Source organism: Marmota monax, unplaced genomic scaffold, assembly GCF_021218885.2.
Source record: "Marmota monax isolate L192 unplaced genomic scaffold, Marmota_monax_Labrador192_F-V1.1 WCK01_AAM20220418_F8-fsc00129, whole genome shotgun sequence".
Classification (NCBI taxonomy): domain Eukaryota; kingdom Metazoa; phylum Chordata; class Mammalia; order Rodentia; family Sciuridae; genus Marmota; species Marmota monax.
Genome location: NW_026693811.1, coordinates 3477880 through 3492804, shown reverse-complemented (window position 1 = coordinate 3492804; position 14925 = coordinate 3477880). Strand labels below are relative to the sequence as shown.

The following is a 14925-nucleotide window of genomic DNA, read 5'->3' as shown; positions in this document are numbered from 1 at the left end:
ATACTATTTATACTGGCAGGAGAAAGTCAACATAAAAATCAAAATCTGCATGTGACTCCTAAAATAGCAAGACACAAAAAAAAGCAGGAGTTGAGTGTCTTCAACCCGTTGTATCCTGGGAATTTCATAAAAATAACAAAGTTTTATTCCGTTCAAATTGAGTAGCACTTGTCACAAGCTATTGTTTAATCTCTTCCACAAGTTTTAAATTAACCACTGAATAGATTGTCAAAACAGTAGCACTTTAGAAGTTTATGTATGCACTGTAAATGCCTGCACAATTACCATTTCTGGAAATTAAACTACACTTTTAAAGTATGTTTGCTCTTCTCCTTTCCTTTCTCTATTTTCAATGCTTATCAAAATATTCAATATTAATAATGTATATAGGAAACATAAATAGCCACATACTGTTAAACTAAGAGCACTCCCTGGTATGTGACATTTGCAAATACTATGGCTATTCCAGGATCAACATTTTTAGTAATTATAACTCAGATATATCCCAGAGATGGCAATCTGAATTGACTTGAAATTCCTTCAGAAGGTTGATTATCTTTCTAGTTGTATTGCCTTCCATTAGTTATGTCTTATTAATTGTCACATTGCATTACATCTGTGCGCGGTATGATACTGAATAACATGATGCAGGGAGAAGAAGCAATGTGAAAAGTTGTAGGCATAACATTTTAATGAGACAGCATTTGTGTTGAGTCTGAATGCCTGCAGTTAATTCAGAGAAGGAGTATTTGAGTTAAAATTTCTGACATGTTTAGCAAACTTAGTATTCATTAAGGTAGGCGAGGTAGAATAATTGTAAGAACTACTGTGTGACAATGACTACACCTGCAGTTCTGTGAGCAAGAAATGTATTTTATTTCAGGTTGAGGTACCTCGTGCACTGGTAGTATGAAACTCTTTATTTTTTTCCTTCAGGTCCTAAAGGGTTTCCCAGAATGCTTACAAGCTGACATTTGTCTACATCTGAACCAGACTTTGCTACAAAACTGCAAAGCCTTTCGGGGGGCAAGCAAAGGTTGCCTTAGAGCTTTGGCAATGAAGTTCAAGACCACTCATGCACCTCCTGGAGACACCCTGGTTCACTGTGGGGATGTCCTCACTGCACTGTATTTCTTATCCAGAGGCTCCATTGAAATCCTTAAAGATGACATTGTGGTAGCTATTCTGGGTAAGTGTTTCAAAGCTGAACAGTGACAAATTCTGGTATTAGCTATTGCAATAAATAGCTTAAAATGATAGCTAAAAGGACCAATATACTTGTTTATAAGGATTCTTAATTCTGGTTAGTAATTTTAAAGTTTTATTTTAAAAGTCCATTCAAATCAAATTAACATTGCAGAAAATATATTTGCTTCACTGTCTCACTTTTTCTCCAATGTGTAAAAGCTTCCATGATTCTCTTGGGTTCTTGGCACCTACTCTCATCTTTGAGGCCAAATATATGAAAATAGTCAGCATTTTCCTTTTCATGTTAGACAATCTTGGCTTCATGCTTGATCCCTTAACATCTTAAAATAGAATATATAATGTTGTAGATATACTTGTCTGCATGTGCCAATGCCCTGTCATGAGCCAGGTTTACATTTTGATGAATTTCACATATTTACTATGTACTTTTACCAATGGAATTAAATGAGGACTTATCTGGGTGGTATGAAGTTATAAACATAAGTCCAGGGTCAGAGATAATAATATTACAATTAGTAATAAGAAGGTTTGAATGCAAAAGAAGGGCCATGTTTAATCTGTTTAGCTTCTTTAAAAATAAATTTATACCATGTGAACTTGTAGCATTTCTTTGGAATGTTAGAGAAGAGAACAGAAAGAAGCCAGAAAACTTAAACTTTAAGTCTCACTCTCCCCATGACAACACTGACCCCAGAGTCTGGGAAAACTTCATTTTTCCCTTCTTGATTAAATCCATCCCCATTTTAATAATGAGCATGAAATGCAATGGTTTCATGTCACCCAATTCATAATGTTCCTATATGATTGTTAGCTCCCAAAGGACAGGGATGTTATCTGGTTTCTCTTTTGTTGTGTAGAACCAGAGTAAGGCACAGCAGATGATCTAAACACATGAAAGAAAATGTTTGAGTGGTCCCATATATATTTTAATAATTTTGTTAATATTTTCCTCAAACTGACCATGTATGCAATATGATTTCCTGTCCAATAAGCAAAGACTAAAAACATTTTAAATCACTTCAAGGCCACACAATGAAGTTAGGATTTCGTAGCTTTGACCTTGGCAGCCTGTCCTGATATGTTGCCAGGGATGGTGCATGCTTCCTACGTTCCTATTTTTCAAAACAGCCAGCCATAGCTTCTGTGAAAAGGTAACAAGCTTTCTTGTATTATGAAATAGTAATTACAGAGTGCTGCTAAGCTGTCAAGTGGCTTACTCTTTGCTCATTTATATCCATATAAACGAATTGAAATAGAAAATCCATGCTAATTCAGTTCAGAGCTTTTTAAAAATATAATATCCATATTGAGCTCTCAAAACTAAATTTCAAGATATTCCCTTTTTCTGTTCCCATTTCCATGTAAGTCACCACCTAAAGTCCTCACAAATTATGATTATTCATTTCATTTTTAAAAGACTGGTGAGTATGTATTTAAGCTATGGTTAATGCCTTCACTTCGATGTCATTTTTTTTTAATATGGTGAAGATATGCTATTTTGAGGATTTAGTGGTGGAGCTCACCTAGCATGTGCAAGGCCCTGGGTTCAATCCTCAGCACCACATAAAAATAAATAAAAAATAAAGGTATTGTGTCCAACTACAACTAAAAAATAAGTATTTTTTTAAAAAGGCATGCTATTTTGACTTCTTCCCATTAAATTCTCATTTAAAATAAGAATATTATAGCATTTTTTACTAATTAGAATTGTATTATGTAAAAGACTTTGATATCTTCCTTAATGGGAAATATATGAGTTAGCCACCAAAAACTAAAATAATATACACAGGAAGTTTTTTCTTAAATCTGAAAAAAGCTTCAGGGTAGCTATAAGAAAGTACTATTTTATGTTACCATTAATGATCTTACAAGTAATATATAATCAGGTGATCTGTCAGTATTTGTTAAGTGTATACATCACATAAGTACCTTGATGTTCAAAAACATGCAAATGGCACAACATTTGGGGGAAATATTGTGAATAAATGATTAAATCATCAGGTGTAAAGACTTCCGATTTTGAAGTCAGAATGCATGGAATTTAGTCCTGGCTACTCTCTCCCTCCCTCTACTTCACCCAACTAAATTGACCTTGGGCTAATCAGTTTACCTCTTTAATCCTCTTTCTTTATTAACAAAATTTGAAGAATAATTACAAATTTCTTCATGAATTTTTTTGGGGAATAAAACACAATAGTGCATTTAGGTATTTGATAGAGCACCTGGTAACTACTTAGTTCTCAAAAACTATTTGTTGCTATTGCTGTCATTTGTGTACTTATCGTTGAGCAAGACTTTAAAAATCAGGTGGCATGTGGCTAGGCAGAGGTGATAGGAGGGCTCATCAATCAGAAGCCAGACACTGAATTAGCCCCAAGGTTTGCAGAAGAACAAAGACAAACTTTCAGAACAAAAGCCATATGACAAAAAGCATCACTATTTATGTTGAGGAAATGTAACTAGAGATTTTAAATAATTGAACAAATTCATTAAGAGCAAATACAAAATAGTTCTTAAAGGAAACAAGGTATGTTCAGACTGCTCCCTAATCCTTGAAGGGTTGAAAGAGCTCCAGTATAAGCTCTTGTTGGCACCACCTCCAGGGACTATCTGGACACACAAAGAATATAAATCTGACTCACTGTGGCCTTTCTCATATTCCTGGGTTGACAAAATCAGATAAAATCTACTTGAAATTATCTTTAAAATGCTATAGGGCAACACACTTCACTGAGCATACCTGAGTGGAGATACATTTGCTAAATTTAGATGCTTAACCAAAGAACCAAAACAAGAAAATGAAACAGATTCTATCAGAACCAGTGACAATTAGAGGCAAAATTCCTCTAGACAAATATATTATGGGTTGGGCAGCCAGTCCAGTTGCCTTAACTTTGCTGGTCATGTATGTGTTCTGTGGGATCTTCGCTTTGAAATCTGTGGCTCGGGGCTTCATCATAGATCAGTGATCCCATTCTATTTTTAAAAGGAAAACATTAAGTTTGATTCCTTTTTTCTCCCGTTTTTTTTCTTTCTACCTTTTCTTTTTTTAATTTTTTTTAGGAAAAAATGATATATTTGGAGAAATGGTTCATCTTTATGCCAAACCTGGCAAGTCTAATGCAGATGTAAGAGCTCTCACATACTGTGACTTGCATAAGATTCAGCGGGAAGACTTGCTAGAGGTTTTGGACATGTATCCTGAGTTTTCTGATCACTTTCTAACAAACCTAGAGTTGACGTTCAACCTCAGGCATGAAAGTGCAAAGGTACATATTAACTATTTGTTTCTTTTTTTATTTCTGACATTTTATCTTATTCTTGGATTGCACAAATACTTCTGAAAATAACCAAGCAAAAATTACAACAAAATTTTATCATTTGTGCATATTTAGAAAGAAACAGATGAATATTGGAATTCCTGAGTTACAGAGAAGGCATTTAGCTTAATTATTTTCAAATGTGTTGAATAATTTTAAGCAGATCAATTAAGTTTGACCTTGCAGGAATTCTTAGGTGACATATTGGTTTAAAATACTCTTAGTTTACATTATGCCAATTATTTTTAAGAAAATCCTGATTCCAGACTATTGAAAATCTTTTAAAAGAGTTTGTCTTATACAAAGGATAAAATATTCTTTCAGCTATTATTTATATCACACATCATTTACCACTTCTCAATAATAATGAAAAGATTTGCCTGATTCAAGTTTAGGCCCACATTAACAGAACTGCCAAATCACAAAAGTATAAGTTAATCAGGTTTTACAATAGATTCAAAATTAATTCCATAGAATGAATAATATATGGTCTAATAGAAATAAAATTTTAAATAAGTCTACACAGTAGTTAACCTAAAATGAATTTTGGGAGCACAGCTCTTAGGCCCTCAATTTCTTCAGCCCTCAATCTCTTCCACTGTAAAAATGTGTCCTTATGAGCTATCATGAGCTTAATGCTGTTCTATGGTCATAGAATGTATATCGTTATCTACAATGTATTACCACGTTCATCCCCCGGCATCCTCTTCTCCCTCAAATCCTAAACCCCTACTCTAATTTTAAATAATTTTTTTTTATCAGAAACCCAGTATTTGCCATTAAATACTTGCAGATATATTTATCTGCTCACTAGTGTATTCTCAGGGGTGGGGGTGAAGATATTTATGTCAATATCTAGGTATTGAAATGTAGTAGATTTAATTCTCCCTGGAGTGATAGTCATCCCCAGGCGCTGTGAGAAATTTGAAAAGAAGCATCTTTTAAGTTCACCAGGGTGCCATTCAGAATCCTGATACATCGGCACAGATACTTGTCTCCTTTCAAAGCAATGAAAGATTAAAAAATATTTAGGAGGTAAAAGGTTCAAGTTACTGACAGCATGTTTCCAATAATGGTTTTAATTCAGTACTTTGTACAATCACAAATGTCCCCAACCTCATTCTGGTTTTGTCTTGAAAAACAACAAATATCTGCCTTAGTTACTTATTTTTATAAAAGTTCAGGCAGCACCCAAATAAATTAAGTAGGAGCTTCCATATATTATAAAGATTACTCTCAGAGTGGGGAGGAGGAGCTGGGAACAAGTATAATAAAGGACTCTCAGCATTCATTCTCATATTTATTGTTGTGAAATTTAACTTGATGTTCATTAATGTAAATTAAATATTATAGGTAATTGAAACAAGTTTATACTTTTTATGTGTAGAAATAGAGACTAACTATAGTTTTGAATTTTTTGTCATTTTGACTCTACCAAGCTGCATAAAACACATCCCACATAAAGGAATATTTTGTTTCAAAAGACTGCATCATCTCCAAACATGTCCAATAAATAATTTCTACTATGATTCCCCATCAGATGGTGAAATTGCTAGAATTATTCTAGCATTCTGTTTTATAATTTAGAGACAACTGTTAAGTAAACTATTGTAGCTGTTTGCCTGCAATCTAATAATTAAGACTCAAAGTGGTTCTGATGATATGAAATAGTGAAGAGTTCCCTGATAATGCACCATGTTCACGTCAAGTAAACTTCCATTTATCTTCATGTTCCATTAACAAAGGCTGATCTCTTACTACGATCACAATCCATGAATGATTCTGAAGGAGAAAATTGTAAACTTCGAAGGAGGAAATTGTCCTTTGAAAGTGAAGGAGAGAAAGGTAATTTACTCTGTTCCTAAAGTTTAAATCCAGAGCATGTGGTTATTAACTCTTCTTACTTAAATGCTCATTATAGTTCTGATTTCAAAAGTAATTCAGGCTTTAGGAGGACAAATACTTTGCTTTATTTCAAAATCTAATGATATGGTTTCTGATTTTTTATCGATAGCTTCCTATTATGCGATTTAACAAAAGTGTCTGATATCTACAAGGACATGACAGATAAAGAAATAGAGCAGATTGATTAAAAAGCAGAAGTCATTTAAGAATAGTTGCAATAACTATGCCTTAGAGTTCTGAAAAGAGAGTTCTGGAAGGAAGACTCTTAGGTTAAGATCTCAATCTCCCTTCAGTCCCCACATGTATAAGACATGGATGAGGACAGAAAATGGTCCTCATCTTCCCTTGGGAAGGAGATGGCCCCAACTCAAATAATGACTACTGTCACAGGAATAAGTGCACCTTGGTGAAATGCAGATGGGGATAAACTTAAGTGTGCCTGGGAAGATGAGAGAAAGCTTTCATGCCCCCTCTGACTCCACAGACATTCTAGTCTTCACCTTATCTGGCCCCACAGTAGCATCTGGCATGATGAGTCAGTTCCACTCCTTTTCTTAAATATTTTTGCTTGGTGTCTGTGACACTTTATTTGTCCTATTTTCTTTGTTCCCTCACTAACTCCATGAAGATAATTTCAGGATCATTGTCTGGTAATCCAGTTCATCAGTTGTTAGAATTTCTTAAGACATCAGACATTTCTTAAGACATTTCTTCTCATTCTACAACGTTTTTCTTTCCCTGGGTTATCTCATTTATGCCTATTGTTTAATTAGACCATCACAAAAGAGATGTGCATATTTATATCTTAATCACAGAGCATCTGATCTTCAATCCTGTATATCAAAATATCTACTAATCCATTTACTTCAAATCTCAAAGGCTACTCAAGCTCAACTTTTCCTAAATTCAAGTAGGGATACATGTCTTCCCTTCCATAGCCACACTTTTGCAAATGTCACTGCCAGCCAATCAATTATACGAACCAGATATCTAGGAGCAAAGCTCTCAACCTTTGTAGCAACTCTGGCAATAGGTCTTGTTATAACTACCTCCAATAAATCTCCATTTAGTCTTCAAACCAGGTCTCCTTTTGGATCACTTCTTTCCATCTCTGTAGTCATTATCCCATACCAAGATACGACTATCTGCTCCCTGAAATGCAGAAATAGCTTTCCAATTTTTCTTTCCACATATAACTCACCCTTCTTTTCATTTATGCTCCACACTAGGGTTTTTTTTGGTAAATATTGTTATGTTTATGTTACCCACATATATTCAATGCCCTATAAGGACTTCCCATTCCCTGTACTCTTAATAAGTTTGGTCTCTGCCTACCTCCTTAGTCTTATCAAATACTACCCATCCCTTAACTACCCTCATCAGCCACTCTCCTTCCCCATCAGTTGATCATCTCTGCAGTCTTTATTTTACTTGTATAAATAGCCTTATTTGCATCCTTATTTAATCAATGTTATCTGCCTCTATATTGTAAGATCCATGGAGTTCGGAAATATTTGGTGCTCCCTGGCTTCAGTAATACATAACAGTTGCTCAACAAATAACTGTTGAAAGAATGAATGAAATACTTTGGTCATCTTCCTTTTAATTCTCTTCCCCCCCCCCTTTTTTTTTTTGATTGAAATTCTTTTTGTGACTCACTTACCTGTTCTCTTGAGTTCTTTCCCCACAGAAGATGATCTGCTGTCTTTAGCTCAATCTACCTTTCATGTGAATTAAACTGCTCTCTCATCCATGTAAATTGTTTCTGTGATTTTGCTGATATTATTCCCTTAAGTAAAATTTACTTCCCTGTCCTCAAACATGTGTGTATGCACACTCACACAACCACAACATGCCACTTTTTCACCACAAATTTCTTTTTTAATCTTGGTCAGTTTCCAATTATTTTTTCAATTTATATTTGACATGAACTATTTCTCGATTTCCCTAAAGATATAAGGTCTTTTATGAATTCCCAAGGCACTTTGATCTTGTGATATTGTGTTCAGTGGTTATTGATAGATTTGTCCTTTTTCTCGACCAAACTTCAGCAAAGAACATTTGATAAATATTTGAAGAGTTGGGCTAACTTTTGAATCCTCTGACCAATTGTAGAACAATAAGCCTTCATGGATAGGCGATAAGTTTTTTCTGCCACCACTTTCTGTATTCTCTTGGTGACTTTTTCTAAAATCAGAGAACCATTACTGTCAAGCTGTTTTTCCACAGAGTTAATCTAAATCCCTTATCCTGAATTTAATCTCCTATTTTTATCTCACTGGAAATGAAGAACAGCTTGACAATGATGTCTATATAATAATGTCCCCCATACAGTTGAAGATTTATTAAATCTTTTGTCAATCTTATTCAATTTCCTCATTCTCAAGGTAAATAATCTAATATTTTTATCTCCTGATAAGGCCCTGAAAGCATGAAAAAATTTATATTGTGTTCATGCAACCAGACATTTCTATTGATTTTTAAAACTTTTCCTTTAATCACAGGCTTAGTCTATGAGATCCATTTTATAGTAAGTGTAGATAGCAAAAGATGTGCCTATTAGCAGCTCTTTGAAATTTCCTGGTGTGTCTGTGAGTAACCATAAATTGGACAATGTGAAAACGCAATTGATTCTAGTTATCCAGCACTTAAAACCTTATTCCAGAGTTCTCAAGATTCCATGGTACTGCAGGCAAGTGTAAAATTTGCTGAAAGCAATTTGGTCCCTATTAGACCAGTCTAATGCTCTTTAGGTGATCATTTATTCTTGATGTAAAATCAAGAATAAATGACCATCATTTCTTGATGTAAAATCAGTGTCTAGAAGGAACACACACACATATATAAGGAAAAGGAACAGAGAACTTTCAGAGGACTCACTAATCAATCGTAAAAGGCATGTGGGCACCTGAACTAAAAGTGTCTCATGAAATGTTCTCATTATTTTAGTGTTAATTTACTGTTCATAAGAAACAAACATTGAAAGCAAAATTCTGAGATTACTGATGACTGGGAGATCAATCAGCAGAAGCAACAAGAATCAGAGGAAGACCATGTGCAGTGGAGGCAGAAAGAGGTTGAGTCTTGCATTCACCTGCTGCCTATTCAACAGGAAGCTGTGGGCTTCATTCCTCACCTGCAGCCCCTTCCTGTAATGCTTACCATGTGTGGCTAAGGAATTCACATTCAAAACAATGGCCTTTAAAAAGAAGAGATGAGAAGAAGAATCTCTGGCAAATTGATGAAAAAATTTGCTGATGAAGGTGGTTTGTTTTCTTGAGTTGCATGAAGTTTATATCTTCTGGAGAAGACAGTTGTCAGACACCTTGTATTTTTTAGGGAGTCTTCAAGAAGTTAGTTCACTTCTCAAAATTGTTGCAGGGAGTTACCCAGGATCTCTCTGTATGTCTAGGGGTATTGTAGGGAAGAGTTGCCATAGCTCTTAAGGGGGAAGTAATATGTTACTGTTACAGAAAGTAAAGAATAAAAATGAGGGTTCTGTGATTTATTCTGTACCAGAGGCATTGTTAAGGCTGGTGGACACAATAAAAGTAATTGAGGAAAATTCTGAAAACTAGTCTCTTTTTGAGTGGTCTTCAGAGTTGTGCTAACATGATCCATTGTGTCATGGAAATATATATTTTTTAAAATTTATGTGTTGTCTATAGAGTATAATGTACAGAAAATATTAGTACAATAGCATGTATAATGGCACAGGAGCTATTTATTATTATACTATACTATAAATACATAGGGCTCATGTCTGTGTGTATATTAAATGTATAAAGTATTGGTAAACATTCATGCATTCATGCATGTGTACATATTTTATTGATAGGACTTATATGACCAAATATTTGGAATGTAGCACTCAATTCTTTCTGTGGACAAAGAAAAAATGCACATTGAAAAGTAGCTACTAATGGCTGATTAGGGTGCCAATAGCCATTCGGCAGAGAATAGTCCAGTCATGGCAGCAGTATAACAGGCCTGAGCCAATCAATTGCCCATTTACTTGACAAAGAGTCATTAAGTGCCCACTGCATGCTAAGTTTGCCTATGTTTTTATCTTTGTTTCTATTTTGTTTTAAAATATTTGTCTCTATTTCCTAGAGAAAATTCTTCAGAGTTAACCCGGAGACAAACAGAAATTCCTTCTAAATTCAGTGTCTACATACATTAAGAAGGCTACCTTTAAAGTTTTTATTACATTTTCTAGATGATTTAGCAGGAAAAATAAATATTTCTACACACTTCGCAGAATTGAATCTTTCATTTTTTGGTGCCAAGTAGTAAAAAAGAAGAGGAAGAAGAAAATTTAGAAGGAACTCTACTCTAACTGGCTTTACTGGTTGAAAACTCTCTAACATTGTGAAAAATCATGATGTAATATCCCTGTTGATGTTGGAGATATATATATATATATATATATATATATATATATATATATATATATAAAATTACACACACATACATATAGATAGATAGATAGATATAATTACACACACACATATGTGTGTGTGTGTTTGTGTTTGTGTGTGTGTGTTAACTAAAGGATGTAGGCCACCATGAAGAGGCCTACAACCTTTATTTAAGGTTTTATCTAAGGGAATCTCAGGACAGAAGGCACAGATGCTTTGGCCTTCCTTCTTCATCAGACCTCCACTGAGTTTCCTTTTTCTAACCATCTCTTCTCTAATCTTTTCCCCATTCTTTTTTCAAAATCCTAAAATTCAAAAACAGGACATATAATTAGCTCAATTAAATGTCAAAAACATGTATGGAGTCAGAGAGAATACGAGTATGCTTAGCAAAAGAGACATTAGCATGCAAAATTAAAGAATGCTGGGCTTAGCTTTCCTATTGAGACCTTTTCACTTTCTTAATTTTGAAACCTTAGAAACCAGTTTCCTGAGCTTAGAAGACTTTATCACTCCTACTAATAGATTATCACAGTAAGTCTTGATTGATGTAAAGAACTGGCAAAAATGAAAAACTAAAACATAAGTAAATAAACAAACAAACAAAAAAATAGTGTTAAGGATGTGCCTGTGGCAACAAAGTAGATGGAAATGAAGGTGAAAACACGTTTATAATCCTCTTTCCACTAGGCTTGGATGGCTCCACATACCTTAGGAGATATATATCCTAAGAGGAGGAAAGAGAGACTGACATTTTCTCATTAAAATCCAATGCTCCAGAGAACAGTGTGCAAATGACTTGAACTCACAACACATCCCATTTCAAAGGATAACAATTAGCATCATCTTCAGTATCTCTGTATCTTTTGGATGATACCAACCAAAAGCTAATAAAATTTGAGTGTTTCTCCAAAATAAGACATTTTTATAACTTCCATGAAAGGAACTTAAGGGGTAAATATACATATGGATTAATTTACTTATATAGATTAGGGGAGTTTTAATTCTAATTTTATTAAGCTAATCACTTAAATACATTAGTATGATAATTGGTGACTCTGAATTTTCTTTAAGAACAAACAGTGATTAGTTTTTTATTATTACTCTTAATAGTATATACATGCATATTTTTTCCAGGTCTAGGAAGGTATGATTAACAAAAATTAATGATGTGTGTATTTATGATGTACAATGGGATATTTTGGCATTTGCCTACATTTCAAAATGATGACTGCAATTGAGATAATTGTTACACATATGGCTTCACATATTTGTCTTTTCTATATGTGTAGAGAGAACATTTATGATCTTCTGTCAATAATTTTCAAACATGCCATACATTAACTGTAGTCACTATATCAGATGATAAATCTCTATAACTCATTCATCCTAACTGAAACTTTGTACCAATATATATTGACCAACATCTCCCCAAGTGCATCATCTGTTAGTACTTAAGAACATGAAATTTTGTATTTATATATTTTTTAAAAATATTGTTTGATCCTTTTCAACATATCTGACACCACGGAGGTACTTGATCTCATATGACTTATATTTCAGCCTCTAATTTTCTAATGAAAACTTGTTGTAAGACATCTCACTGGAAATTCCTCAGTTTTTCTCAAAATTGTCACCAGTGGAAAACGTAAAACTCAAATGCCAGTAAAGTACATAAAATTTGTCTCTTGGATGAAAGGTTATGTCCCCCTGTAGGTTCTGACAAAGAAAAATAGTAACTAATTAGAGAGAGAGAGAAACTCCATAAAAGATGAAGCAATCACCAATGTTAATTCCCAGATTGTTTTTGAAATTGAAGAATTTTATATATGTTTTCTAGGATGGATGGGTCAGCCACTCCATCAGGACACTATTATTCTATCATTTAAAATTCATTCTGAAGCTAGCTAGAGAGACCCCCACCAACAAATTAGGAATGTTTTAGAATTGTTTGACAAGAAAAGGGAAAGAGAAGTATGAACAACCTATAGGAATAAAGAAAAACAATGTTTTCAGTAATCTGAATCAGAAAGTAAATTTGATGCTTAAACAAAGAGGCAAAAAACATTCTTTGTAAAATAATGGATTCTAGTGATTACACAATCTCACTTCTAGAAAAAGAGAAAATGTAAAAACTCTCTAATATTTCTGTTCTCAGAATACTATTTCTACACAGATCACAAATAGCATTAAGAAAAAACAGTACCTAATACTATTTAATGTCTATCAAATGATTCAGTTTAAGCAGAAAAAAGCAGGCATGGAGCAGCCCATCAAATCTGGAAGTACCTGGAGGCTAATTATAATGCATTTCAGCTGCCCAATTTCATGTAGTACATCTGCCAACATCCAGCCTAAGCCCAAGCAGTTTCCATTTTTAATCCACAAATAGATTGTCACTTTAACTTTCACTTTATATGACAGAAAATGAAACCTTAATTTATCTAGTATGAATTATAAAAATGTTGTTTCAGTGGAGTTGCATCAAAGCCATAGTTCACATGACCTAGATGATAGGCCAGTAAATCATAGAAATAAATGTGGGGTTTTTCTCCATACAAAACTAGAAAAATTCAAAAATACTCACTTTTTTCTTCCTTTTTAAGGATTCTGCTTTTATCTGGAATTTTTGCTGGAGGACTTATGTCCTATGCATATGGAGTAATCCACTCCATCCTACCAAAGAGAACTAAATATTAGTAATTTCCCATTCTATACATTTTGTGAATATTTGTCATTAATTGAAATAAGTATTATAGCTAAATCTAAAAATATATATTAACTAATGAATTTTGTCCCTGAAAATCCAAAATCAAGTGTAAGTAGATAGACTAAAACCGGAACCCATGAAGTAGGTAAACATGTGTAAGGATTTGAAATTGTATGGATTCCCCAAACCTCTTAAGCCAAAGAGACAAATTGATTATTAATTTGTGGTGTATATTCAATGCAAATATCTATATTAGCATTATCTATACCTTCCTAGGTTGTAGGTATATGAATTAATGGTTAATTCAGTTTATATTTGATTCTGCTGGGAAAGAAGATGAAAAATCCAGGTTGGTTTGAATCCCACTGGTATTTAAGCCATGAACTACAATATGGTTTACTTGGAGGAAAATCCCTGAAATTTACTGATTTGATATGATGATATGTGAAGCTTTTCCTACCCTTTTTTTTTTAAATCTCCTAACATGAAATTGGTAGCTATTATCTTTTGAGAAATGAAATGATGTGTTCAAGAAGTGGAGAATGTTGACCAAATTTTCTGAGAGCTTTGGAGGAAGGAAGATGTTTAAGATAAAGAAAATGGGGAGGAAGAGGACAAGATTGACTTTTTAATTAGAGCTGTGTCAGAGACAATGGAGAAACATGTCTCTAAGAATAGCTGATTGGAACATATATAGCCAATTAGATCAGTGGTTGAGTGGAGACATATAAGTAATGTGGAGTAATCAATGATGACTTCTGCTGTACTTGGGACTGGAAAGTGTGGTTTTCTTGACAATGTTGGGATTAGGGAGAAAGTGTGAAATCTTAAAATAAATTAAGCAATCTGCATTTTATAGATTACACTTTAATTGACTGAACATAAACTCATTAATAACAATTTCATTTCAAGGTTATTTTTAACCTCTATTCATTTTTTCCTTGGGCTGCTTTCTGGCTTCTTGTATTTTAAATTATGATTTAAAAAATAAAGAAAAAAAACTTTGTTTAATTTCTATGCCATATGGGAATTTTAAAAAGCAGTTGGATTTTTCTCTGAAGTGGCCTTAAATCAATTCATCTGGCCTTCTATAAATAACAAAGTAAGCACACCCAGGCACAGAGTAGATGGGGACACTGTCTTCACCATTTCTCTAGAAAATAATAGACCTCTTGGAGTTTTGTTGGTTAGTTATTAGCAGAAGCCAGATGGAGAATTATACTGTCTCCCCAGGACACTAATAGAAACAAGTCCTAAGATTTGTCTCTGAGTTTTTTTTTTTCTGCTGAAATATATTCTAACACAACCTTCAGGGGCTGAAATTATCCTGACATTTCAGTATAAAATAGCCAATAAGCAC

The 14925-nt window shown here is 33.8% G+C and overlaps 1 protein-coding gene across 5 annotated transcripts in view; it reads left to right on the top strand.

Annotated features, from left to right (window-relative positions):
* Kcnh7 (potassium voltage-gated channel subfamily H member 7) overlaps positions 1-14925 on the top strand; it is a 466241-nt gene that overhangs the window by 426333 nt on the left and 24983 nt on the right. For 4 of the 5 annotated variants that reach the window (XM_058584964.1, XM_058584962.1, XM_058584960.1 and 1 more), the window contains 3 exons: positions 937-1189; positions 4273-4478; positions 6275-6374. In XM_058584964.1, the coding sequence (XP_058440947.1) occupies positions 937-1189; positions 4273-4478; positions 6275-6374 (559 nt within the window). The remainder of the gene's footprint in view (positions 1-936; positions 1190-4272; positions 4479-6274; positions 6375-14925) is intronic. The other variant, XM_058584961.1, reaches the window with a different exon arrangement.